Source organism: Corvus hawaiiensis, chromosome 1 (genome assembly GCF_020740725.1).
Source record: "Corvus hawaiiensis isolate bCorHaw1 chromosome 1, bCorHaw1.pri.cur, whole genome shotgun sequence".
Taxonomy (NCBI): domain Eukaryota; kingdom Metazoa; phylum Chordata; class Aves; order Passeriformes; family Corvidae; genus Corvus; species Corvus hawaiiensis.
Window position 1 is genome coordinate 21105692 of NC_063213.1, and position 27473 is coordinate 21133164.

The 27473-nt window shown below is 43.7% G+C and overlaps 1 protein-coding gene across 6 annotated transcripts in view; it reads left to right on the top strand.

The window, feature by feature from the left end:
• The window catches only part of NFATC1 (nuclear factor of activated T cells 1), a 111194-nt gene that overhangs the window by 34747 nt on the left and 48974 nt on the right, over positions 1-27473 (top strand). For all 6 annotated transcript variants that reach the window (XM_048295716.1, XM_048295727.1, XM_048295722.1 and 3 more), the window contains exons 4-6: positions 9075-9277; positions 12377-12549; positions 14463-14603. In XM_048295716.1, coding sequence (XP_048151673.1) covers positions 9075-9277; positions 12377-12549; positions 14463-14603 — 517 coding nt within the window. The remainder of the gene's footprint in view (positions 1-9074; positions 9278-12376; positions 12550-14462; positions 14604-27473) is intronic.

The following is a 27473-nucleotide window of genomic DNA, read 5'->3' on the forward strand; positions in this document are numbered from 1 at the left end:
TTAAACATAGCCCCAGCTTTCTGTCTTCAGTAGCAGTTTAAAAAAAAGTCATTTGGATAGAAGTTAAGATTGAGGAGAAAGGCAGCCATTTCTTGTCTAATACTGTCTCACTGGTATCCAAAAATTTTATGCCTGAAACTATGTTGTCCCTGTCCCATATAAGCCAGTGTTCATCTTGATATACACCTCAAAAGCATTGGCCCCTAATTAGATAACTCCTGTGGGTAGATGGGTGCCCCATTGTCCTCAAATTCGCAAGGGTGAGAATTCGAAGTCATGCAGTTGCTGAAGCATTCGTGAGCCACTGAGTTGAAATGTGGCATTGAGGGTGTGTCTCAGATTGGTGGCGTCACCGAGGGATGCTGGCAGTGGCAGTGTAGCATGGCTGGGATGGGCACTGGTGAAGGGCATCGTGCTGACGGCACCTGACACACGCCCGAGGATCCTGGGCCAGCCTGTGCTCACCACAAACGGGAGCGTGCTGGGTGCGAGCAGTGCGTCAGCAGCATGGCGAAAGGCAGGTTCACAAGTATGAGCTTGTCCAGGGTATCTGCCTAAGAACATGTAATAATTCCTTCTACAGAGCTCTTGTGATAATTTATTTTTAACTTGTGCATATCCATGGGTATGATGGATGCTGAGGGCAAATGTTTTGAGTAGAAACTCAGTAGACTGAGGGGTTGGATAGTTTCAGGGAGGGCACTGTTGTGCTGGACTTACCCCCAGATGTGGATTTATAATCCTTGGAGCACAATGAGGCAGCAAGGATTACAGGAAGAACATTTCTTTGGTCTTGTGGTAGAAGATGTTTTGAGAGCAGTAATGATTTCTCTGTGTCCCAGTGAATAAGGTGCCCAGGACTTACAAATTCATTCCATTAGCAACTCCTTTTCTGATGGGCATCCCTCTTATGAGTCTAATAGTTTTAGGAGGAGTGTGACATGGGTTGGTTTTTAGGTATGTGTATTTTTGAGGAGGAAAATCCGTCCTAGAAGTCGGGAGCAGTGTCTTGCGGCTGGTTAGACAAGCAGATTTCATGGCTGTGCTGAGAGCTAGCCGCCACGAAGGCTGTTTTTCCCTGGATAGAGACTGAAATTACTTGTGAGCCAGTGACTGAGTGTACAGCGTCTCTATTACATTAAGATTAATAATTCCTCAGTGTATTTGCAGCTGGAAGTTTTATATAGATCTTTATTCATCATGATGTGAACAGCTGCTCTTTTGCTGCTCTGTTGAGTTAAGGTCCAAGTGGCAGCCCTAGAAAGTGCCACATAAAACACACTCCTGCTGTTTCCATTCACTGTTCTCCCATCCAGCTCTAGTCCTTGGCCCAGGGTTGGCCCTTTGCAGGAGCAAGCCATCTTATTTTTATTTGTGGACCAGCTCTGACTACATTTGGATCTTAAAACAGTTTGAGTGAATCCAAGGAAAATCACTTTCAGAAAGAAAAAATAAATCCTGAAAGTAGCACAAAAATCTGTCGGAATTCCTGTTACAATTTTATTTTAAGTAAGTGAAGGCCTATGGGGTAGTAACATGTTTCATTGCACAGAGCATAATTTATTCACTTTTTTTGCTTAACTGCATCAGATGAAGTACAGCAAAATTTGTCACAGCCAGAGGGTCACCTCAGCTCCTAAGGAAGTGTTTTATTTTTGAGGGGTTGTTCTGTTTTGCTGTGTTTTACGTTTACATTCTGAAGTCCGTCTGCTCTGGTGTTTTGAGTAAGATGCTCCTCTTTTTTTGGCTTGTGCTCTCATCAGGAGTGTCCCAAGCAGACCAAGTTTAGCACCTGAATACTCACTGATGAAGAGTCTGGAGCTGAGCTGTGCACCTCATCCAAAAACCGGCACCCCCTATTGCTGCCTGGTTGCTGGCAAAGGGAGGATTTTCCTGGTCATCCTGGTCAGGATGATGTGCCTTGCTCAATCCTAGGTACATGGAAGCCTGTGTTGAGAGATCTGGAAAGAGCAAGGGACACACAGGTAGCATGGCAGTGACTGAAACGTGTACACCTGCAGAGTGTGAGCTTGAAAGTGGAGAGAAATAGCTGGAAAGAGACGGGGATTCTTCAACACACAGAGCAAGAGACATGCCTCAGTGGTTTGTCGGTGCTCTGTTGATGCTGCCTGTCTGCCTCATTGGCACTGCCAGGGCTGCTTGCTCCTTGTGCTGTGGGGACCTGAATCCCCAGAGTGGGGGCTGCCAGCCCCTGCCTGGCTCCTGCTTTGTAGCTCAGGGTACAGATGCCTGCTCGTGCTCTGCTGCTGCCCTTCAGCATGCAGTACACCCCTGAGCTGCAGGACTGCCCAGCTTCCCTCTGGAGCAGAGGAGTTGAGTGGAGTTCCATAAACCAGTTCCCATGGCATCTGGGGTTTGGGAGAGGAGACTGGAAGGAGAGCTGCTACTGTTCCACTGCCTCAGGGCATCTGAGGTGTGTTTTTTTCTCAGACCTCCCCAAGCAAAAGAGTTCAGGGCCAAACCAGGTCAGAATAGGTAGAGGGAATTTTGTGTTGAAGGGGGCAGTCTTTTCCTGAGTTTTTCCCAGAGGCGTAGGTTACTGGCTCCCTGAGCTTTCAGCAGCAGGTCCCTGGGCATTTTCAGCCGGGGGCATGGGGCAGGGCGGCTTGGTGGCTGCCCAGGCGAAGGTCGGGCAGGATCTCTGCAGCGCACACCAGAATAGATGCCCTGGTCTCCTGACCTCACCCCCTGTGCCTGCGCTTCACATGACAGTCACTGCCCACAAGATCAGCTTTTCCCTCCTGCCGTTCAAACCCATGATGCAGTGGCTTACGTCTTCCAGTGTTTCTACGTGGGAGATGAGAGTAAATTCTTTTTCTTGAAAATCAGATTGATAACACTATTTTTATGCGTGCTCGGTGCTAACAACTGAAATCAATACCCAAAATGTTTGTGCACTTTCTTTGTAGTTTAAACAGCTTGATCTTTGATTTGGTTTTAAAAAATCAGGATGCTGAGCACTCACTGATGCTATTTTATTGAGGCTGTCTATTAGGTACACTTTTAAAACATGACAATTTGTTTCATTTTATTATTCATCATGTGCAGTTCCTGCAAAAAAAAAAAAAGACCTGCTGCTTGAGAAAGTGAGCAATAAAGCTATTTGGTGTGTAGCTCCAAAGCTCTAGCTTAAAGAGACAAGCAGCACTTGTCTTGACTTAAAAATGTCACTATGTTATAGATTTTATTCTGTTTGACCTTATTTGAAAGCATTTCAATTACTTTCCAAAGCATCGATGGGAATAAAGGGGAAAGAAGACCCCTTACACCAGACTGGGTTGTTAGTCTCCCCAGTGATTCTCACCAGACTGACTCGGGTATTCCTTGAACAGCTCTGGGAATACAAATGGGACAGATGGATGTGTAAGGCATTGCTGAGCATAAGCACTGTGGTACCTGCTGCATGCAGCATGGCCATCAGTTGCATGGTCAGATAAGAAAACGTAGTTATTGTTCTGAATATTTTTAGAGGCATAAATGGGTGTATTTACTTGTTGTCTTTATATACCGAACATACAAAAACAGGCACGCACACAAGAAGTATTACTGATATGGATGTTCCCTGTGGCATTTTTTTGGCACATCATTATCATTAAGGAGGCAGCCCTTACGGGCCTCAAGAGTCTCAAGCAGAAGCTGCTGACTACTTTTGAGAGTAAATACTAAGTCCCTGGTCATGCCCTGCTTTGTTATTAGTGGGAGCTCAGCCTTTAATGCATTGGGACAGGCTAAGCCCTAAATTATACCCCAGTGTTCACTTAATATATTTGCACAAGAGTCTGGGTCTGGAGGAATGCACCACTGTAGGGTTCTTGCAGTCCTTTCCTCAAACTCCCAGTAAGTACACTTGAAAGCTATTACATAGTATAGCTCCCTTTCTTCCTGACTGATGTCATGGGTGGTGCAGAGGGTGTATCCGGCTGGTGCGTCCCATGAGAACAGGACCATTCTTTCGGTGGCCTCCAGGAGCCTCTCCAGACAGAGGGCTCCTTGTTGTGACAGGTAGCTTTCTGAGCATTTCAACAGATGCTTGGGCATGCCAAAAGCATAAAGCACTTGGAAAGGGAACATGCAGAATATTTCAACTGCGATTCTTAAAATAAATGCCATGGCTTAGATAATAGAAGTTTTCCTCACAGCCTGTAGAATAACCACTGAAGCTGAAATAGCATTTGAGTTAATGGATGTGACGTTTGCAAAAGTTCCTCAAAATTATTAACTGTAGCAAGGCTTGGGAGGGTTTTGCTTTTTTTTTCCTAGTGCTTATGTTTGAAACACTTCATCTCCTTCTGCTCATCCTTTTCCAAGTCTGTTCAATTCCAGTTGGCAGATTTAATAGATGTGTTCCAGGCACACCTTTGGAATCCAGGCAGCCTCAGTATGCTCACGTGTGTGATAAACCTGAGGTCGTCATAGCTCTAGGACTGAATCAGACAGTACCTTGCAGTCGGCTCATGGCTGTGAGGGTGACAGCCCTGTTTCCCTCACACTTTGCTGGCCACTGGAGGAAGATTCCTGCTTTTCAGTGCCGTGGCACCCAGACACATGAAAACATCCAGCCACAGCACACAAGTGCATCTCCTCAGGGAAAGGCTGGGGTTTGCTTTGGCACCCTGCACTGAGATGAGCAGCAGCCTACTGGTGAGAATCAAGACATGTTGGTGGGAGATGGTGCTGGGAAAGTGATGATGGAGAGGTGTAGGAATCCCAGGGAAGGCTTGATGCGGTGGCGCAGCCGGTGCAGCCTTTTCCCTCGCTCTTGCATAAGACAGTGTAAGGTGACAAAGAGCTTAGCTGTGATCGGTCCTGTTCTGGTGTTAATTACCAGTGACTGCATCGCTTTTGATAGAATTAGAGGAGTGTATAATAGGCCTGCAATTAAGTCTGATTTTGATCTTAGCAGCTTCAGACAATAAAAATGAAAATATCATTTGAGATGAGTTCAAGTATTTTTTAACAGGGTTGCTCAAAGAGGAAAAGAGCAGAGTAGTCAGTGTTGGTCAGAACAAGCGAATATGACCTATTTTCATTTCAAAACCATTCTTGGCCACACAGTTCTTATCTGCATACTTAAGTTTTTCCTGCATCTTTCCTTTGTACTGAACCAGGTGACTGCTGTATCACTGTCTTTATTTGGGAAGGGAAACTCATTCAGAAACATTGTGCTCCGGGTCCTCTTTTGCAGCTAATTCCTTTTACAGTTTCCACAGCAGGGGAAAGTACACCTCTTTCCACTTGGATCTATGTATTGCCAAGCAAAGCATGCTTGGTAGGAAAGACATATCCTTTACTATGTATGCTGTAGCACCTTTGTCACCCATACTCAGCCACTGAGTTATTAAGAGCTTTGGACTCTGTTACACAGAGAAAAAGATAAAAATAGGGTGTCTGACGCATGCATCCCATGTTGCAGGCCAGGAAACTGAATCGCTTTTCCACCTAGTACAGTACCCCAGAGCATACATGGAAAATATGCATGGATATGAACATGCGAGATCTTTCCTCACCAAGAAAAATGCTCAGTCACCCTTTTTTCCCATCCCATTGTACATTGATCTTGTTCAATATTCCCTTTGACTGCTGGCAAATCTAACAGCCTAAAGTACCACAACTCTGCCTTTACTGACACTGCTCCTCACTGTTGAACATGTGACAGTAATATCATTCTCCCGTGTTTTGAGAGAACTATGGAATATTCTTACCCAGCTGACAGTAAGCAGGATCTTGCCCATTCTCCAGACATCAGCAGCATGCTGAAAACTCCCAAGGCTCAACACTGTCTGTCAAAGAAATCGTGCACTGGGTGCATAACCTAAATTAAGTCATTCACAGTATGTGCCCCTTTAAATGTTAATCCTTGCATCACTTTCTCTTATTGCTTCTGTTGGCATACATGATTATGTGACATAATATAAAAGTAAATAATGTGATGCAATGGGTAAAGCTCAAAGGGAAATACAAATTGAAGATCAGATGCCTTGTAAGACATAATATGACATCAAACTTAGAGTGATGTGAGTGTGAGGTTTTCTTATTTTGAGAGCAGCAAAATCAAGCATATAGTGATTACATGAGTCTTTCTGGGTGTTTCTGGCACTAAGGGAGTAAGTAACTTGGGTAATGGATCCAAAGCAAAGTATGGCATGGCTCTAGGACAGGGCCTTTAAAAAAAGCAAACATAAATTTATCTTGAAGATTACAAACCTTAAAAAACAATGCAAAATATGCATCTGAGATCTTATTATTTATTTTCCAGCATGTGAACACTTTTCAGGGGAAGGCAGGTGTGCAAAGCTGAGGGCTATGGCTCTAGGACAGGGCCTTTAAAAAAAGCAAACATAAATTTATCTTGAAGATTACAAACCTTAAAAAACAATGCAAAATATGCATCTGAGATCTTATTATTTATTTTCCAGCATGTGAACACTTTTCAGGGGAAGGCAGGTGTGCAAAGCTGAGGGCTATGGGTGTTTGATTGCCTCCTGGTAGGAAACCTGTGGGAAAAGCACAAGCTGAGACACAGCAGTAGGTTACAAAGTATGGCAGCAGCCAAGTTCAGATTTTAAAATAAAGCCTGAAATAGCAGAACCCAATGCAAGACCAACATTTTTGGTCCTCTTTGCCCGTATTCAGTAAAAATATGGGTACCTTGGTGTGCGATTTTGCTTTTGCTGAATTGAGGTTTGAGTTACTCGCTAGTCTATTTTTACATTTTAAGCGGCCTTGTAATTCAATATGTGTTTGTTTTAATTTTACACTCTCCATAAAAAGCATCCTCCATGACGACTGGAGGCAATGCATAGAAATTTATTTGCCTGGCATGTCACACTGTCTTACTTTTCCCCCTGCAAAACCCGCATGCTGGTCTTGACCAAAAATACCCCGGGATACCTTGTGTCTCCTCCGTTACCTAAGCTTTGCTGCTGAGGCTCTGGAAATAGTGAGGTGGGAAAGATAAGCCTGGGACAAATCCAGGTCACTCTGCCAGCCCTGCTCACACACACCATTGGAATTAATGACCAGCCAGGGCTGTCATGTGGGGGGATAGAGTGGTGATGAGGAGGACAGTGGCTTCCCTGTGGCCACTGGCTGTAGCAGGAGCACACCTGCAATCACTGACCTGCAGCTCAAGCTGCATGTCTATCTCTGGGGGAGAAAGCCAGAAATCCCTCTTTTTGCAGCACAGTGCTGATGTGTGTGTTAGGGGCCATAGGAGTGGGTGTTCCATATGGAGCTGGAGGAAGGTTCATAGCCCATGGCACCCTGCTAAAGGTAGTATACAGGCATGGCTCTGCTTTTCTCTCTCCGTTGTTTTGCTGATAGTGCAGATTTTCAAACTGCCACTAATGTGTTTTAAGTTTGACAATGCTGGTATGGAACCCCCATATCATATCATATCATATCAATCATATCATGTCACAACCCCCTGGCTCTGAGCTGCCTTTGTATGGTGTCTCAGGAATGCAGAGCTGATAAAATAGTGTAGTACTAGAAATGAGCCTTGTCCTCCTTCTATCCCTGTAACCTTCCAGCATCCACATGCCTTAGGTAAGGATATAAAAATTGCCGCACCAAATCAAGCAAACTAAAATGCTTCTGTTCTCCTCTTGGCTTTTCTGACCAAAGTGTGGGGTGAAAAATTTACGGTATGCCTGATTAGTGATGGCAGATGTATCTAGGCTCATCGTCCTTCCTTGCTCATGCACTGGTCACTGTGGTACCTGAAACTTTGCCGCTATGAATTGCTGTTGCCATTCAGCATGTTTGATAGTAGAGGGAGGGCTTTGGGCCTTTTAGCACCCAGCAGAATTTAGCAGGGCTTAAGGAGTAAAAATGATTCAAGATCTTTGTTTTTAATAGCATTCCTGCTATCAGATGGTAAAATACCCTAAAGAGGTAACATGAAATTGCTTTGTAAGATTTCAGGAGAGTGAAAAAAAACAAAAGCAGCATTTGATACATGAGTTTCACCACTTGCTTTCAGCTTTATTTAACTTTGAACTTGCATGTACCATAAAACTAGTGTTGCTCCTCACCAAATTATGATAAATTTTGATCTGTCATACTCAGTGATGGTGAATAACTCATGCCCAAAACGACCTGAACCATTCACAGAGGAGCCTAAACCTACAACAAAGTGAGCAGGTTTGCTCTAGGGTGAGTCATCTCCTGGGACAGTGCACCTTCCCAACGTTCCTCTCTCCTGTAGTTGCTCCATCCTCCCTTCCCTTGAGACAAGGCTTCACCACTAACCCCTGCAAGATAACTGTTTTTGTGAGACTCATTTCCTAATGTCAGGTGGCAGCCACAAGTGGGACTTTGTCTGCGGACTCCACAGCAGTGGGAACCCTGAGTAGCTTCTACAGGTTATGGTGCGGATGAGGTCAGGCTCTGGTTCCTCCACAGCCTGTGGCAGAAATAACTATTGTTGTCATCAGAGCAGTCACTGTAACATGGATGAGGTTCAAGCCAGGCCCAAGAGCTTCAATGAGATTTTTGTGCGATTATAACAAGAATGTGACACACATGGTTAGCTACTAATCATGTGTATGTGATCTGTCTCCATACTGTCCCAGGAGGTATTTACTAGCATAAAAATCAGCTAATGAGGGGACGGGTCACAAGCAGCAGAGTGCTGCTGCATGAGGGGTGTCCCAGGAAGCATGGGGATGGATGAGTTGTGTCCTTTCCACTTGCAGACTCCGTCAGTTTGCCTCCCTCAGTACTTTGAAAGAACATAGAGTTCATTGTGGTTTTTTGCTGAACACTGCAGCAGAATTTATGCAAAGTTTTCTGTGGATGTAGCGAGAGTGCTCAAAAGCTCAGCCCATGTAAAGTGCCTCAGGTCCTTTAGGATAATGAGACATTTTGTGAGTGCACCTTTTTATTGTACCAATATTACATTACAGGAAAAATGGAGGGGGGGAACTTAACACATAGCACCTGTCACAAGTTCTCTCCTTGAATTAGGCTCTCCCGCTTATAAAAATTTAATTGATTCCTAGCAGTTTATGTGCTTGGTGCTCAGTGGGCGTTTTCTGTTCTCTTGCCAGCTCCATGGTTACTTAGAAAGCGAGCCGCTCACGCTGCAGCTGTTCATTGGGACTGCAGACGACCGCCTGCTGCGACCCCATGCCTTCTACCAGGTTCACCGGATCACCGGCAAGACCGTGTCCACCACCAGCCATGAAACAATACTTTCCAACACCAAAGTCCTGGAAATTCCACTTCTTCCAGAGAACAACATGAGAGCAATGTAAGACCAAGCACCAGATCTGACTCCTAGCAATTTCCTCTTGGTCACCTCACTTAATTTCTCTGGTGTTTGTTTTTTTTTTTTTTATATACAATTTTTCTTACCCTATCTTTTTTTTCCCCTAAATTTCTCTCTGTAATAGTAGGTTTTTACAACTTTGCTGAGACAAATTGCCTCTAATCAGCTTAACAGCAAAATGAACTTCACAAATATTTGTGACAACTGATTTGCTTTCATTCTAGAGTTTCAGCCAATGTGCTTATTTGCCATTTAAAATAAGTATCTCGGTTACTGAGCTGTAAATATCTCCTACCTCAGCTCCTGCATTTAGTTTCTAAATATGACACCTGTTGCTCCTATACGCACTAGCACAAGGAACAGAGCTGATTAAAATTTATCTTTTGATGTCAAAGGAAACTCTTAGAGAGCATTTCCAAGTACCCTCGTGGTTTTTCTGTGACAAATAAAACCACTCATTTCTCACATAATAAAACTCAGCATTTTTCATGGCACTTAGTTCTAGAAGATCTGCTTCTAAACAAGCTGAGAACCTTTATTCAAAGGTGATGCAGTTTACAGATTGAGTTGTTAAACTGGACTGTTTAGTGCTATGCAGAAAAGCAAGCATGGATGTCTTAGGATCTCTGAGTTATCTGAGTGATAATTAAGTGCCCTGTAGGCCCATTAAATACCTGTAAACATCATTACAGGATGGCATATAATGGCTAAAATAGCCTTCTGTGTAAGTGACGTACATGAGACCTTCCACATTATTTAATCCTGTCCTCTCTGTCCCCCTCCCTCAAATCAACCTAGCCCTTATCTGAGTTGTCTCTCTCCTCATTCAAATCATCCTAACCCTTATGTGAGGTGTCTGCCTTGGGAGGAATTTGCGTGCGTGCATGCAAGTCCAGTTCTTGGTGTGTGTGTGTGTAAATATAAATGTATTCATATTTATATACAGATGCATGCACCTTTGTGTGTATATATAGGAAGATAGAAAGCAAGCAAGAAATCCTGACCTCCACCAAACCACGTACCATGGGAAAATTACGATTTCACTCCCTTTTTATTCATACAGTTTTCCATGCCTTAACGAAGTGGAAAATGGTATCAGACACCTGAAGTCCTTCTGCACATAGTGGTTATTAGAACCTGGTTAGCAGTGTTATGTACAACACGCCCTGGAGTGCCTCATGTAAAATAAAAGAGTCAGAATATGCTTAGCTGCATTGCCAGCTGGGCTTAGAGTGATCACTCAAGACCTGAGAACCTCTCTCAGTGCATTGTGTTAAAAGTCATGACAAGCCTGCAAAATATTGGCCCTGTTTGCTGCCATTGTAAGTTGATGGGGCTACATTAGGATTAAGGAAATTTCACCAATTTGTACCCACACATATTTATCTGGCCCTTTATTTATCCAGTTTGAATCAAATTTTTGGTCATCTAGGGACATCATTACCATTTCATTCATCTATCTCCCTAAAATAAAGGTAAGTTACACAGTTTGGGAGCCAAGCTGAATATTTTTGTGGTGTGAGTGTGAGACTGTAGCACAGCTCACTCAAGAATCACAAATAATGCTTTGGCATATATAAACCTTACATGTCAGTAGTCTAAAACTTCATGTAGCACTAACAATGAATTGAAATTTGGAGCCAAGGACTTTCCTCACACTTTGTGTGTTCAGGCCTTGATTCAGTGAAACACCAGAGCTCATCTGCACATTTAAACTTTTGCACATTTAGCTGTTCCTATTGACTTCAGATTTATGTCCATGACTTTACAAGCTTGAATTTAAGTACTTTTTCTCCTCTGAACTTTGGGTGTGAATTGTATGTCATTAATTACTCTGTTTAATTTACAAGTGTTGCTATAGGAGAGACAATATTGAGAAATGCACTGTTTCTTCCATATCTTATGGATCTTTGCATAGAATTTTGACATGGGTACAAATACTCTGTAATTCTTACAGCTTCACCTGCTAATATGCATTGTTGAGAAGCTTTATTACTTTCATTAGTTTCTTTGATCATATCAGCAAGGGCATTTTTTAATTCTGAAGTCCATACTCTAGAATAAATGCAGATCAAAACCATGCTGCCATAGTGCTTGTTTGCAGTTTGCTTCAGAACAGAGCTTCAAAGGTCTGGAGGGGGAATTAAACTCTTTGAATACAAAATAAAATCAACTATGCATATTCAGTGTAATAAAATGCCAGACACCAGTACCCAGAAGAAATTGCCATGTAGGCTTTGTAGTCATGGCCAAGGCAGAGGTATTTTTGCCGTGGGTTTTCGAGTGCGTATGTTTATATGTCTTTTGTTCTGGGAATTTCTTTGTTGAAATATTCTTTGACAAAAATCCTGACTTGTAAATCATCCAGGAGAAAACCAAAGTTAAAAAAAATGAGAGTGAGGTCAGAAATGGTAGTAGTTGTATCTGATGAAAAGCACATTTTTCCCTAATGTGGAGGGAGGACTCTGAGTTTAGTTTTTTTCATGCAGAGCTTCAGCTCAGCCCTCAGCTTGGGAGTATTTCCAACTCATTGAAATACAAACAAATTGACAGTAGAACTGACCTCGGGGAGAGCTGTGCTCATTAATAAGCATTTTCAGGACTTTGCCCTAGATTGAAAATCATGTCAGATTTTTCTCCAAATTAGCTGTAACAAGTAAAATTGTTAGTAGCCTGGCGTTCTAGGTTAGTAACAGTTTCTGCACTGCTGTCACATCCCATTGACTTCTCTAGTCTCACTGTTTCTTTGGGCTTTGGTTAATCTTTAAGTACAATCCTTACAGAATGTGTTGGGGAGGACGGATCTTTTAGATTTTCTTCCTCTGGGAACTGCGATAACATCTTAAATTTGTGTGCTTAACAGCAGCCACTACCTGCTGCTACAGATAGCCCCAACTCAGCTGCTTGTGAGTGCAAGTACTAGAGTAAACAAAGTCTGCTGCGTTCAGCCTGGTCATTGGGTTGTGCCTGATGCAGGATTTTAAGAAGAGCATGCAGGAGAGAGGGAAGATACTGCACACTTTTGTCTTCCTGAAGTCTTCTTGAAGTGAATTGAATTGCCCTGTGTTTCCTTTTGGATAGCATCGACTGTGCTGGGATATTAAAGCTCCGAAACTCTGACATTGAGCTGCGCAAGGGAGAGACAGACATCGGTCGGAAGAACACACGTGTGCGTCTGGTCTTCAGGGTTCATATCCCACAAGCCAATGGCAGGACCCTCTCCTTGCAAGTAGCTTCCAACCCCATTGAGTGCTGTAAGTAGCAACAAACATCCTCCTCTTGCTGGGTATTATCAGAAAATCTTTTGATCAGTAAGGTTGAAAAAGACATCTAAGATCATTGAGTCCATGGTTAACTCAGCACTGCCATGTCCACACAGCTTTTGAACAGTTTTTAACACTTCCACCACATATGCAGTCTTTGTCCACACCAACATGCTCTACATTGGTTTTGCTGTACCTGTCTAGTTAGTGAACTTTAATCTGCTTTCGAAAAGTACGTGGTTTATATTGCGAACAGAGTACCTCTGTCTTAGGAAAAAATGTGTAGCTTTGTGCATTGAGTGCTGTAGAAAAATACATACTTACAAGTAAAGAGCAGTTAAACTAATAGCAGACCTGGGAGTGACAGAGCCTTTTGTTTTGATGACTCCTTATCATAAAGGTAACTGCTGTAGAAGTTTTGGAAAACACCTCTTGTGTCCTCTTCACTCTGTCTCCCCATCATAAAGCAAAAACCAGCAAACAGAACCCCAGCCCCTTCGATAAGGAGCAAGCAATATACTAGAGCTGACATGCTGGCACAAGCTGCCTGCAGCTTCAGAAAACCTCCAGAAACCAGGTTTCTGCACTGGGGGCTCTTTAAATGAACAGACTGTATTTTATCAGATACCCTGGGGCACTCTTCAAAGATACCTATATCATGTTTGCTCTGTAAGCCTCATCAGCCTCCCCCATACAAAACAAAACCTATCTGCTTTGTGTAGCTTTAGCACTCCAACATAAGTGGTGGAAGCTGAATTTCAGTCTAACTCCCAATGCTAATTTGATTTGCTGGATGGACGGAAACAATTTTTTAAGGTTTTGTTGAATTCCATCCACAAAGTGGATCTTTCTGATGATGCCAGAGAAGGGAGGAAATTTAACATCTGGCAGGTATATGGGGGGTGAGCTCTGGCAGAGGGAATGGGGAGGAAAACCTGACCATCCCTAGCTCCATTCATGCTAGAGGGCAAAGCCACGAGGAGTCATGGTTTCATCCTGCAGTTGAAGTTTATGAGAGCTTTCAGTTGCTACATAGCAGGATAAGTTGCTACATAGCAGGATAAGGCACAATTTGAATCTATCCTGAACTGGTCTGTGCAAAGGTGCCAAGGTCAGGGAGCCACTAAATGTGAAGCTGATTGGATTTGAGTGTGTAATGAGCAAAAACATGGCGCATGCCCACTGAAAGAAGCAGAAAACAGGAGAAAAAATAAATGCTAGTGTTATTTCCAGTGCAGAATGTGGAATAAGCTGGTGCCAAAAACTTCATATATTTCTTAGTGCATGTGACACCAGAAGGAACCATATAATCTGGATAAAATGCCACATCGTCCCTTGAAGCAGCACTCTCTTCATGTCCCAGTTGAAGGGGGATAAAATTTGTGCCACAAGAATACCAGGTTCAGTTTACATGGGTTCATGAGTGCTTTGGCCAGCACTGGCTGCTGCTGATGCTGCTGCTGCTGCTGCTGTGAGACAGTTGGCAGAATTGACAGTAGGGTGTATACTGACTGAAACAAATTTTGGACATGCATGATCACCTTGTCACGTGTGCCTTGTGAACACACAGCATATATGCTAGAGCGAGAGAAAATGATTTAAGATAAATGAGTTTCCATAAAAATACACTTTCTGATATAGTACATATCAAGCTGAGTTTTAAAACACTTGGCCTTTGTGAGTATTTTGAATCTGTACTGCTGTTTAACACTATTGTTTACAATCAAAGTACTTGAAAATGAACCATGTTTCCTGTAAACCTTGTGACCTTTCTTTGTTTCTGTATCAAACTCAGCTTATCTTACGAGGGTAAGCATTAAGTTACTTACTAATGTAGTTCTTACTTTTTTGTGTGTTTGTGGTTGCCTTTTTTTTTTTTTTTAATGTTCTTTGTAACTCTCCAGCTCAGAGATCTGCCCAAGAACTGCCTCTGGTGGAGAAGCAAAGTACCGACAGCTTTCCTGTTACTGGAGGGAAAAAAATGATACTGACTGGTCATAACTTTCTGCAAGACTCCAAAGTCATCTTTGTGGAGAAAGCGCCAGGTATGTCTTTTCAATCTAGACTCCAGTCTGCCTTCCCCCCCACCCCATCTGTGTCAAATGATGAAAGCACAAATATGGTAATGACATTTTCTTCTGCAAGTAATATGTTTTCCATGTCACTGGGCAAAGCTGTGGAAAGGATCTGAGCCGTGCCTAATGCTGAGGTTTCACACTGTGGCAACCGTAGTTACAGGTAGACAATAGAGACATTAAAAGTCAACCTTTGGCATTTGTTTATTGTTTATTTACTTGCTAGTCATGAGTGTAGCAGGCAGGACCTGTGAGAGGGGTTCGAAATCTCCGGTGCCGTGTCCCCCTAAAGCCTGCAATACAGTGCATCTTTTTAAACATTTCTGTCATTTGTGGTGTGCGTGCACCTGTGTTTCCTGTGGCTTTTACAAGGCACTGGCTGAGCAGGACTTGGAGCACACACAATCATTTGAAGGACAGGTTTACCTTGAGAACTGAGGGAAGGACTGAACACAACTTCCCCCTAACCCAGCACTGCTCCTGTGGTGCTGTGGTGATGCAACTGGTTCTGCTGGAGAACAGTCACAGGCCAGGCTGAAGCAGGGAAAATGGCATGGAGTGGGAGCTGGAGCTGGGGCAGGATAAGCCTGGAGGAGCGGTGGATCACAGGGTGACAGTGATGTGTGTGAATGCCCTCTGCGGGAATAGGCAGTGGGAGTGGAGCTGGGAGTCAAAGTCAGACTCTGAAACGAGACTGTTAAGGATAATTTTGAGTCTTGTTTTGGAAAGGGTTTCCCTGGCGCTGGCACAAGCTATGAATTCCTCAGCTGCCGACTGAACCCCCCACCCCCACCCCAAACTTAAAACAGTCTTGGGCACTCCTCAGGCCGCCTGCACCGGCTTTGACGCTGTGCCTGTTTAACCGCATATGTCCACAGAGTTCCCACGCTGTTCTCCTGCCCACAGCCCCTACCGGCACCACAGGAACTCAGGCTGTGGGGCAGGGTGGCAGGGAGAGCAGGGGAGGCTCTGGAGGCAAAGACACCCAAGTCTTTGGGCTCAGCAAGCTCAGGACAATAGCAGAAGACTCCCCTGAAATTCCCCAACAGAGTCCTGGATTGATAAGGTTTAAGTTGCCAGAAGCACGTGGGCAGAGGCAGTGCCCTGGCTTTTTGGGGAGAGCCAGTTGGCACATTCCTGTGAACCCCAACCACTGCAGCACACACAGTGGGGACATGGCTGTGACATCAGCAGAAACATGCTTTTTGTTTCTTAAGACAGTTAGAAAAGAAAGGAAAAAAGGTGGTATTGCAATTTAAAAAACCTGAATTCTGCTTTCTGTGTTCGCCCTGGGGGGGGGGGGGGGGGAGAAAGTTAACGTCTACTTTATTTATATTTAAACTTCCTTTGCTGCACAGAACTGGGTTAGTGTGACATGTCAGGAGTCTTCGATCTGTCTCGTTACAAAAAAGAAACCACATTAAAGGATGCCTTCCTTAATACTTATTTCCTTTCCTCTTCCTTTTTTGAGTTGGAAAATTTTAAGTATTGCATTCCAAAGGATGTGGAATTGTGATGGTGATGCTGTTTGCCCACAGCAGGTACCACAGCGTGGATCTGAACACTGTCTCCCTGCTCCTATATTCCTATACTACATTAGGTACACGAAAAGCAGGATATTCACTGTATAGCTTTCAGTTACAGAATTTAAGGTCCTGCCTGTTTTTAGTAGTCTCACCGTAGGTTTGTTGCAGTGCAGTATAACCTGCAGGGGCTGAGCCCTCAGAGTCAGAGTGTAGCACCTCCAGGAGCTGCAATAATTGTGTCAGTAGAAATGACACACAAAAAGCGAAGCTGCTGGCTGATCTTGGCTGAGCAATTTTTAAAGCTTCCATGGTTTGTGTGCTGTGCCGCCTCACACAGCTCGATGCATCAGAAGCAAACAAGAGTGCTGTATCATTGCCTTAGTGGCAGACTGCTCTGGCTGGATTTTTGAACAGTCACTGTATTTAATGTCAAATGAACAAGCATTAGCAGCCTTCACTTTTGTAAATCAGCACAGGGTGTTTCTTTCCCTTTCAGCTCTTGAACGTCACTGAAAGTAGGTCAAGAGAAGGAACACCAGCATAGTTTCTCTTTCTCTTAGAGAGCTGGTTATGAACTTCTGTGATTAGCTGGAGACATTCATTAGTTTTGCTGCTGTTACCACTTTTGTTTTTGAATTTGGAATGCTAATCACGTTCCTAGTAGGTAGCAGCCAAACACAGCTATTACAGAGTAATAGATCAAAGTAATAGATCATTGTGCTCGTAAAGAGAATATATCTTTTGTATAAAATTTAAATATTGTACTGTGTCAACTCATGTCTTCAGTCCTTACTCAGGCGGAGTCCCCAAGCTGGGAGGCAGTCTCCCGGAGCTTGTCTAATTCCTCCTAGTCTGCATACTTAATTGGATAATGCAAGGAGTTTGAGAACACTTTTTGTTTGCCCTTTTTTTTCCCCCAGCTTTCTCTAAATCTGCTGAGTGCATTGTGGTCTGCTGAATGTTTTTCCAAGCATGAGTCCCAGGCTTTCAGTCTTCAGGGCTAGCCCTCAGCTGTTGTAGTCTCTGGAGGAATGGCATTATCCTGGCCTCCTTTGGTGGGGGAGTCAGTCTGAGCAGTGACTCATACAAGAGGGAATCCCTGAAGAATGATCAAATCAATCTTTCTGCTGGGGCAGCAGTGGCTTCCTGCTTTCAGCTTAACCCCTTACTAGCTGCTGTTCAGCCAAGAAGCATATGAAACAGAGCAAAACAAACTTTGCAGCCCTGTGACTCTGTGTCTCACACAGGGAGAATGAGGTATCCAGGGGGTGAAGGCACAGCACACTGAAAGGACCACGGGAGAACCGCTGTGAGGACCTTCTCTGGAAGGAGAACGCCTCATGGTGAGGTCAGGCAGAAGGCACCCCTTTGGATAAATAATGAGTGTTCAGAAGTGGATCAAATTTGCTCAAGAGTCTACAGTACTGTAAAAAAATTCTTACGTGTTGATGTGAGGCCTTATTTTGGCAATATTCTGTTGCTTGTACCTCACACCATATTTTCCAGTGATGATCAATGGTGTAAAATGACCATCAAAGAAACCTAGCAGTAGTGAAAATGTGAATGTTAAATGTACTTTGAGAGGTTCACTCTTTTGAATTCAGGATTTCCTTAGACTAGGGAGTCCCACAATGATTTTGTTTCTTAAAAATTACACTAATAACTTTTTTTCTTATCTCCTTTCACTTTCTATCACTCTTTGTAGTCATGCATTTCTCTTCCTGAGGTTCAAAAGTGTCTTGTGTGTGTCATGCTTGTTGGGTGCCATGTTGAGGACAGCCAATACCTGTCTGTTTTTCTCTGGAAGAATTAGTACTTCGTAAAATATTGAAAAGTCTGCAACTCCTTACTGGCAAGGGCCCTTGATGTCCGTTGGCTGGGGTTTGCTGTGGCAGCGAGGTGTGCATTTTAGTTACAGAAGTAGGTGAAGTGAAGTTGGTGTTTGTTAGCTATGGCAGGAAGTGTTTGGCTAGGAGTGAGAAAATGCTTCCTGTTAGCACCTGCATCTGCATGGATTATGATCTGGAATTATAACAAAAGACTGATTTAGTTACTCAAAATTTTAAAACTTTTTATGTCATTCGTAGATTATAAATGTATGGGGAGCAAAAGTCTTGAGGGAAGTTCAGAAAATGCAGAGATGCTTGGAAAGTGTGTTTTAGGGATTGCATATCTATCAGCTAGCTTTTTTTGGTAATGTTTTCTACAAACACTCTGTTTTCAAAGCTAGTTTTTTAGAGGTAATGTGAGTTACTGAATACAAGCAGCACAAAAGCCTAACTAGCCAAAATGACCAGACTGCTGGCTCTTAGTATGTCAGATTATGATTAGTGATCTATAAAACTGATCACTGCTGTGAAAAAATCCTGGTTTTCTTCCCTTGGTTCACAAAATGTATCCTGTAAATGATGAGTGAAAGCTCGGTGATGAAACACAAACCCAGGATCCCAAGGAGCAAAGCATAGGAAAATTATGGGTATGCTGTGGTACAGGTAAGTTATGGCTTATAGTTCCTGGCATGCTGTAGGATGTTTTGGGATAGAAAGAGTATTTTGGGTATTAGAAAAAGTCTTGTACAGAAATCTGAAAGAGTTAATCTACCCTGAAAATCTCTCCTTACTCAAAAATTGCTCCTTGCTCCTGTAGCTTTTAACACTGGAACTAGCTCAAGTATTTCCAGACTTCACGGATTTGGCCAAGTCTGGACATACCTAAGAGATCAGGTTAAACTGATGAAATCTTTCTAATCAATTTGTGATCTATTGGCAGAAATGGTCATTTGGTGTACTGTTATTAATTATCATTGGGTTGCGTTGCCACTACTTAAGTCAGAGCTCCAAGCCCAGTTCTTTGCTTTTGTGCTTAGTTACGAGAGCTTAAGGCAAGGATTTTAAAGAGCGAAAAGGCAGAAATGTAACACCCAACTTCACTATCGGATTGGTTGCTCAAATAACATGACTTTGGTACTTTGACTCTGGGCTGTTAATGTTGAGGTTCATTTTGTCCTGGTCAAAGGCTGTGTCTAAGCTTCCCTGTAATAAATGCCCCTCCCTGAAGATGCATCACTCTCTTTGATGGACATCTGTAGAATTCACAATTTGTAATGCTGTATCTCTGAGTAACTCCAGACTTACAGACTTCAATGGTTTTGAACGAGTTGTTAATTACTCAGACTTCAACAGTAATCCTGGCACCTACACACTTCAGTAACCTAATTGCATAATATCCTCAGCTATTGTGCCCAAAGCCTTTGATACTCAAAGTTCCTGAAAGAGAAATAAACAGTGTGTAAGCAATATTTCCTCCTGGGATTTTTCTTTTCGAATATTTTCAAACAATTAGGAAGCTTTTCAGATTTAGTTACTGCTTCAAATTCTTCATTCTGCTCTTGTTTTTATTTTGTTAAATGGATTTTTCTGTCAAAACTGTTCGTCCTCTCACAGGTTTTGCTCTTAGAACATGAAGGTGTTGATGTGTAATAGTTATAACTAGAGCAGATGAAAGATAACTGGGTGAAATCACCAATTTAATTTTTTTTTGTATATATGCCAAAGGAAATCATAGCTTTCTGTAAGTATTTCAGATGGGAAAACTTAACAGTTTGCCTCCTCTTAGACGTGTGGTCAAGCTCAGTCAGCTGAATTTTTGCACAAGGTAAATGCGATACGAAAAAGAAGGAAACTGGATGAATTTAAGTGTCCACTCCAGCATTTCACAGCTTTTTTGTTCCTCTCAAATTTTCCTGTGTCTGGCAAAGATCAGAATTAATCAGTTGCTGCCTTAAGGTACAATTGTCAGTCTTATAAATTCAGTTCTGTTTCCCACATGTTGTGTGAGCAGAATTTATCTTGTCATATGGCAGGTAACTCAAACACAGTCTTTTAGCTTCAGGAGAACTTACAAAAAGTTCTGGAAAGTGATATGTTGATGAAGCATTTGAGTGACATGTGAATGGAACTGATGCATTGAGGAAGCATGTGGGCTTTTTGGTTTGACTCAGATACACTGTGGAGCTTAGGGTTTGGAGTCTGTTTTGACGTGATGTGATGTTATGGTGAGATGGGTGACCTGAGTCTTGGCAGAGGTCCACTTGGTAAAAGATCTTACATTCTCAGAGATCTTTCCATTGCTCTTTCCATTGCCAGTAGCAGTTTGGGGGGCAACTAGCCAAAAAGGGGTCATGTTTCACGCTGGTAATCATACTGTAGCTCACATAATAAATAAGCAAGTGGCAAAACTCCCCTTCCCCCTCTAGTCAGATAGACAGATACTACTTAATTTTGTCTTTATCTGTCTGTTTATCCAAGTTCAGGACACACGTTCCAGTTGGCAGTGAGCAATTGCACTCTGACTCACGCACAGTGAGGTTAAAAATTCGGGAAACTAGATAAACTGGAAACTTCAAAGGCATACAACTTGGGAGCATGGAGTTCATGTAAAGGTCACTTGAACCTAGATCCTAGAGATGTATTGATAGCTGAAGGGGTTTCTGGCCACTGCCCAGAAATAGATATCCTTGGGCAAATTGTGTCATCAGATGCTGGAGTCATTTGATGGTGGAACCCTTTCACGCACACCGAGGAGTAGTGATGCAGCTTGTAGGAAATGTCAGCACGTTTCAGTTTTTCCTGGCTGTTTAGTCTAGGGAATGGTGAAGACAGAGCGGGACAGCAGCCATACACATGAGACGGTGTCAGCAGCAGCAAGTCTCATCCAGGGTGTTGCTCTCACCATGAAGAATGAGATCAATCAATCACAGATACTTACTGTGGACAACAAAGAAATAAGGAATAACCATATGGTCTCAAAAGTCACTTGTGTGAGTAATCCTGTAAATTTTTTATTATTACAGAAAGTGTAGTTGAATGCTTCAAGTTTATTCTTTCATGTCTTCCAGACTAAGTGTCTTCAAGCAGCTATATCTGTGCAATCAAAGCTTTGTCTCTGAACTTTTACAACTAGCACAAGATTTCAAATAGTTTTTACTGTTACTGTTCCAGTAGGACTGTCTGTCCAAACACAGAGGAATTCGCAGCCCTTACAAGAAAGCTGAGAGTCTAATGAAGCGATCAGTGCCTAAAGACAGTGGGGGAAACAAGTACAGTTGGATTGACCTTGGCTGGCTGCCAGGTGCCCACCAAGTGGCTCTCTCACTCCCCCTCCTCAACAGGACAGGGGGGAGAAAATAAGATGAAAAAGCTCATGGGTCAAGATAAAGACAAGGAGATTGCATATCAGTTACTGTCACAGGCAAAATGGGCTCCACTTGGGGAAAAGAATTTATTGCTAATTAAAAATAGAGTAGGATAGTGAAAAACAAAGGTAAAACTGAAAACCACCTTTACCCCTGCCTCCCTTCCCAAGCTCAACTTCACTCCTTCATTCTCAGCTTCTATTTCCTCCCCCTGAGTGGCACAGAGGGTCAGGGAATGGAGGCTTTGGTCAGTCCATAACAACTCCTCTTTACCATTCCTTCCTTCCCATGCTGTTCTCTTGCTCCAGTGTGGGGTCCTCCCATGGCAGACAGTCCTTCATGTACTGCTTCAGCGTGAGTCTTCTCCATGAGGTTCCATCTTTCAGGAACAGCTTGCTTCAGCATGGGTCCCCTGCAGCCATCATTCCTGTTAGAAAACCTGGTTCTGCCTGGGCTCCCCTTCAGAGGCTGCAGCTCCTGTCAGGAGTGTGGGCTCTGACTGGCTGCATGTGGATCTCTGCTCTGGTGTGGTTGTCTCCATGGGCTGCAGGGGCACAGCTGCCTCACCATGGTCATCACGACAGGCTGACGGAGAATCTCTGTTCTGGCCGCTGGAGCACCTCCTCCCCCTTCTTCACTGTTGTGGGGGTCTGCAGGGGTGTGTTCTTCTCACTTATTCTCACTCCTCTCTCACAGCTGCTGCAGTTTTTTTCCCCTTCTTAAGTATGTTGGCAGCCATAGCTTTGCTGATGGGCTCAGGTTTGGCTGACTCAGGGTCCATCTTGGAGCCATCAGGAACTGGTTCTGTCAGACATGGGGGTAACTTCTGGAATCTTCTCCACCCCTGCAGCCCAACCACTAGCCAGACCTTGCTATGTAAACTAATAAAAGGGGATACCTTTGAAGTACTTAGTTTTTGGAGGGAATGCCTACCTCTTTTGGGAAAGGACAACTTGTCTCCTGTTGCTTTCCTGACATCATTAAGAATTGGTTCATGTCTCAGATGGGTATCACAGGAAAAGTGGGGAGAGCTGGGGGAAGAGGAGCATCTTCCTTTTAGGTCTGTTAAGGAAGTAAGATTACACCTTCAATGTGGAAGAAAATACAATGACATTTAAGAGAGGAATAGAGAGATAAATTGTTTCCAATATGTGCCTTGTTGCTGGGATGGTGATGTCAAGGCAGAAAATCAAAAGATTGGAGGAGGGACCTCTAAGATTCTTGGACCTTTTTGGACAAGAGAAACAAAAAAAGGGACATGAGGGGGACAATGAGATGGAAAAAAATAAAAATGCTGTTCAAAAGTATCTGCCAAAAAGTCACAAAGAGTTGCCATAATGAGATGTTTCTGGGAGTTGGGAAGTTGTGGTCATGCAGTTGAAGAGTTTGTGTCTCAAAAAATAAAGAAGAAGATTTGAAAGCATTTGGATCAAATTTACATCTTAAGATGAGAAATAACTAGAAGTAGCTATAATACAGGTGGTGGTGTTGGCATCCAGCACAGAAGTAGAGGAAAAGAATTGTTCATGGAAGAAAAATTTGGAACTTGATTTAAACTGGCTGTGAGGTTCGTTACTCCAATAGTCTGAGAAAATACAAGACAGATTAGACTGAAGAAGATGGACCAGGAATATGTTACTCAGTTTCAGCTGCAGAGTCACAGGTTCAGCCTACTAGAGTTTCCCAGAGGAAAGTAAAATTGTGAAGACAAGGAGATGATGTGAATGTAATCAAAACCACAGTGAAGTGCTGTCATGACTGCTGGTGGGTGGCTGTGCTGGGTGTGCTTTGTTTGACCTGCCTGCCCTAGAGAGATTTTTCAGGGATGTCAAGCTGCAGTTTTACTTGGAAGTTGTGTGTCTTAGACCTGGAATTACTTTAAATTAATAAATAAAACCCTCAGACCAACGATAATTTGAATAGGGGGAGGTGCCAGAGAGCACAAATTGCACAACCAGCTTCCATTCTGCTGAAAATAGTATCTGGCAGGTCTTTCCAATGGTTTTGGCTCAAAATGAACCCCGATCTGTCAGTTGTCAGCACTGTGCCTCCTTTTAATTACCTGGGCTAAAATTACAGTTCATTTTCAAACACTGGAACTCAGAATAATTACATCTGTTAGACATGCTGTGGTGAAAGGCAGCTAAAAATCCTGACCGTTCAGGCAAAGTGAGTCCCTCAGCTTTTGGCTTGCCCAGCTGAGCAGCCAGAGAGGAAGTACGTGCCTGGCACAGATTCCAAAGTACCGTAAGATCCCTTTTGTGCTGGATTTTTACACCTGGTCGCTGCATGGCATTCTTATTGTTAATTCAAGGTAAAGAAGAGAGAAAAAGGAGCTCAAGAGTATCACATTGATGGCAGACACACCTAAGTCTACATGGTACTCAGCTCAATACTGCAAAAATGTATAGCTGAAGGAGTGGACAAAATACATATGTTGCAAAAATGCTTATGAGGACACACCAACAAATACAGCACCTTTGATGTGGAAATAAAAATAGGTCAGTTATGCCTGAGCCCTGCCGCGCATGGACAGAGGCATGCCAGAAGGCATGCCAGGGATGGGGAGTAAAGCTGTGGGGAAGTCTCTGTAGCAGGCCAGTAGGCTCTGAGGAGGGCAGAAGTACAGCTGGGGGACTTCCTGGCATGGAAGAGGAAAATAAAGTAAGTGAAAACCAGACGAGCTGTGTGGTCTCATAGCAAAAGTAGTGTAAGAGCAAAGAGTGGAGATGAGGGTGGCTGGAGAGGCAATCAGGGACAACATGCTGGGCAGTAGGCAGGCCATGGCACCAACAGGAGCGGCAGCAGGAGGTAGAGCTGCTCTGAAGGTTGCTCTGGGACGAGGAGGCATCTCGCTGCTCACAGATCCCTAAGAGGCTGAGATCTCAGGAGAGCTAAGTGCTACTGAGGAGATCAAAAGAAAGGTCCTGGCCACTTACAATTCAGATACTTACTCTCTGCTAGCACACACTGTATTTCTGAATGTTTTGTTGCTCTCTTGCCCCATAGTCCCTGTACATCCCATGTCAGACTGCTTGGCTGGTGTGGTTCCTCCTTAGTGCCTGACCCTTGTAAATGTCTTTAAGATGTACACCAGTGTGTCAGCAAGGCATAGAATTCCACCCACTTGGTGGAATCCTCTTCACTTGCTGGTGTCCAGCTGGGGAAATGTTGTTCACAGCAGGACACCTGTAAGACCAGCTGAGAAAAGTGCCCTGACTGCTTGTGGCATCCCCAGATCCAAAAGGCTTCTGCCCCTGCAAAATCTGGCATTAGTATATCCATGCCAACCCATGAGCACCAGCTGGTGAGATGGTGCCAGTGGGTCATGCCCAGGACTGGCATGGGGGTTGCTGTCCTCTAGGCAACAGAGCTTCCTCCTCGCCTCTTTCATTGCCAGTCCAGCTTGCACTTCCCCTAGAAGCCGATGGCATCTCTGCAGAGAACTGGGTAACTCTTAAGTGTGAATGGTGAGACTTTGCCATAGGTTCTTCATCCTCTTCTTTGCACAGAAATCTGTCCATTCCTTCTGAACATCTTCACAGATCAGTCATCTCAGTGTCATGAGGGTACTCACCAGGGAAGAAGGGTAGCAGTGCAAGTTGAAAGTTTCCAAATTCTTCATTCCTTGGGGATTTAAATATGCATTGTTAAGGCCAAACAGGAGGGTAGACAGCCTTTGCAGAGCACCTCAAAGTGACGCTGCATTGCATCTGTGCCCTGCCTGTTGTGGACATGTTAAAGTAATCTGGGCTGTAACACAGGAATTATTGTTCAGGGTAATCTCACAATTCATTAATTAAGTAGTGGGTTGCTTTGGGAGGGTAGGGCTTGTTTTACCATTTTACTTGGAGTATATGAATGTAAATACAGATTTACAGTGCAGCCAGTGCAGTCAAACTCTGTTGAAGCGCAGACTGGAAGAATATAAAATGTACCCTGTGTATAGGCAGTGAAATCCTAGGTAATGTTTATTCTTATCATATCTCAAGTGAACACAGGTCCACTAAAGAATATAGACTGTTTTAACCTCTTGTAGTAAAGTGGAATCACTGAAAATATATCTAAACGCTCCCAACATGCCCGTTTTATAGCGACAAGATTTAAGTGGTTTCCAGATGTTATACCCTCCTGAGTTTCCAAGCTTAGTTTTTTTTCGTGTTTGTATATTCTTCCTCCTTTCTGCAATCCATCAGTTTGGAAAGTTATGCTGGTGGTTTGATTGTTTTGAGCTTGAAAACCCCTGACACTGTGCTTGCAGTTCCCTGGGATACAAAGGTAAATCCAGCCCTAGAAACCCCAAGGGATCTCTCTGGATGGGCAGTGATAAGGGGAAGATGCTACAAAAATGTCTTTGGAAAGTCTTTACAGCTCTTTGTGTTGCTCTCCCATGATGACAATCTGTATGTCATGGTCTGCAAGGCTCTATGTGTGTATAACTGATGCTGCTAGATTTACACAACTACTTTTTAGCCCTGCTTCTGTGTTAACACAGACCTTTACAGTGCCTTTTTATGTGGAAATCTTGTAGCTGGGTGTGGTGGGGAAGCCGCTTGGTGACTCATACTGCAGGGAATTCCCTGATGAATTAGAGTATTTTTACTTCTGGACTTGTGCACAGTTTCCTTCAACGCTGGAGTGAGTGGCCGATAAGAGCAGGCTACAAAGGCCCATTCACCATTCAGCTACCCCATGTTAAAACAGGGTGTTTGTGCTTAGCAGAGCTGAAAAATCCACCCCCCATAATGCGTAGGTTCACAGCATTTTCGTCATTAGCAATCCCAGGTGCTCCAAGTGTCACAGCGATGAAGAAAACAAGGCAGGAGTGGATGGTGGTGAAGCACACACAGAGCTGGGATGGCTATAAATAACAGAGATCAGTCTGTAAATGTCAGGCTTCCTGACAAACCTGGTGTCTTCAGCTGGCAGTAGTGCTGATGGCCACCTGTCAGCACAGTGTCCAGCCTGTGCAGAACGGGTGGGAGCAGCTTCTCCTTCCCCCAGCACTGCCGTGCTCCTGCGCTGCCTCTTTGGAGGAGGTGGGATTTGTGGGTCATTCATCCAGCCCGTGCACGGTTCCACCGTGAAGCTTTGGCTCTCTCGGGTTAGTGGCTGTTGCTACTGGCAGCGAGCGAGCTGAGCACTCCACCGAGGACTCTGCAGGGCTTCTGCCCTACCCTTCTGTGCATGGACGTTTTGGGTTTATTTCCATTTGGTAAAAAAACCCTCACAAAACATAAGAAACCAGTATAATACCTTGACCCAACTTTTTAGCTATATAAAGAACTGTCTTTCTCTTCAAAATATTGCACTATAAATCTTAAAAACGCCAGAACAAAGCCAGGCATTTGGTTTGGAGAAGACACTTCTTATTACTTGGTAAAAGTAAATAGTGAAATGAAAGGGAATGAAATAAGACCTTTGGAAAAGCCGTTTTCTCCCTTTTCCTTTGTGCCTCCTCCTCTCCTTCCTCTCCTGACTCCATCTCTCCCCCTCCCTGTATAACAACTGCCCATTTGGGTACGGTAATTCCAGAGAGCAAACTTTAACGGGAATGCCTGAAATGTGTCTGCTTCAGCTTTGTGTTATGTCTGTAATTTGAATTATTTGCATTTTGGAAAGGTATAAATTGCTCTGGTGTACTTGGGTTGGCTGGTGGCCAGGAGGGAGTTGCCTCGGGCCCAGACCAGGCGCGTTGCTGCAGATGTGGCAGGCGTACAATGGAAACTTTTGTGGGCGAGCAGCCCTCACTCCTCCAGCACACGCTGACAGGAGGCGGCATCCCGCCTGCTCGCCAGGCTCCCCGGCAGATGGGCACTGGGGCAAAACCATTTTCTCCAGCATAGGCAGACTATCTTGAGGCTTAGGGCTCCCACAAACGATTCCAAAGCCATTATTCCTTTTTTTTTTTTTTTTTAATTTCAGCTGAACTGTTTAAACCTGCAAAACATGTTTACTGTAAAAGGTTGACGTAGTGGTCTAAGGTTTCCCTCCTGGAGCCGGTCCCAGTCCGTGGGCGTTGAGATTTCCCTCTTGGTTCACCAGACGTAATATGAGGAATTGTCTTTCTTTCTCTTTTTTTTTTTTTTTTTTTTTTTTTGGTCTCTTGCTTCATAACAA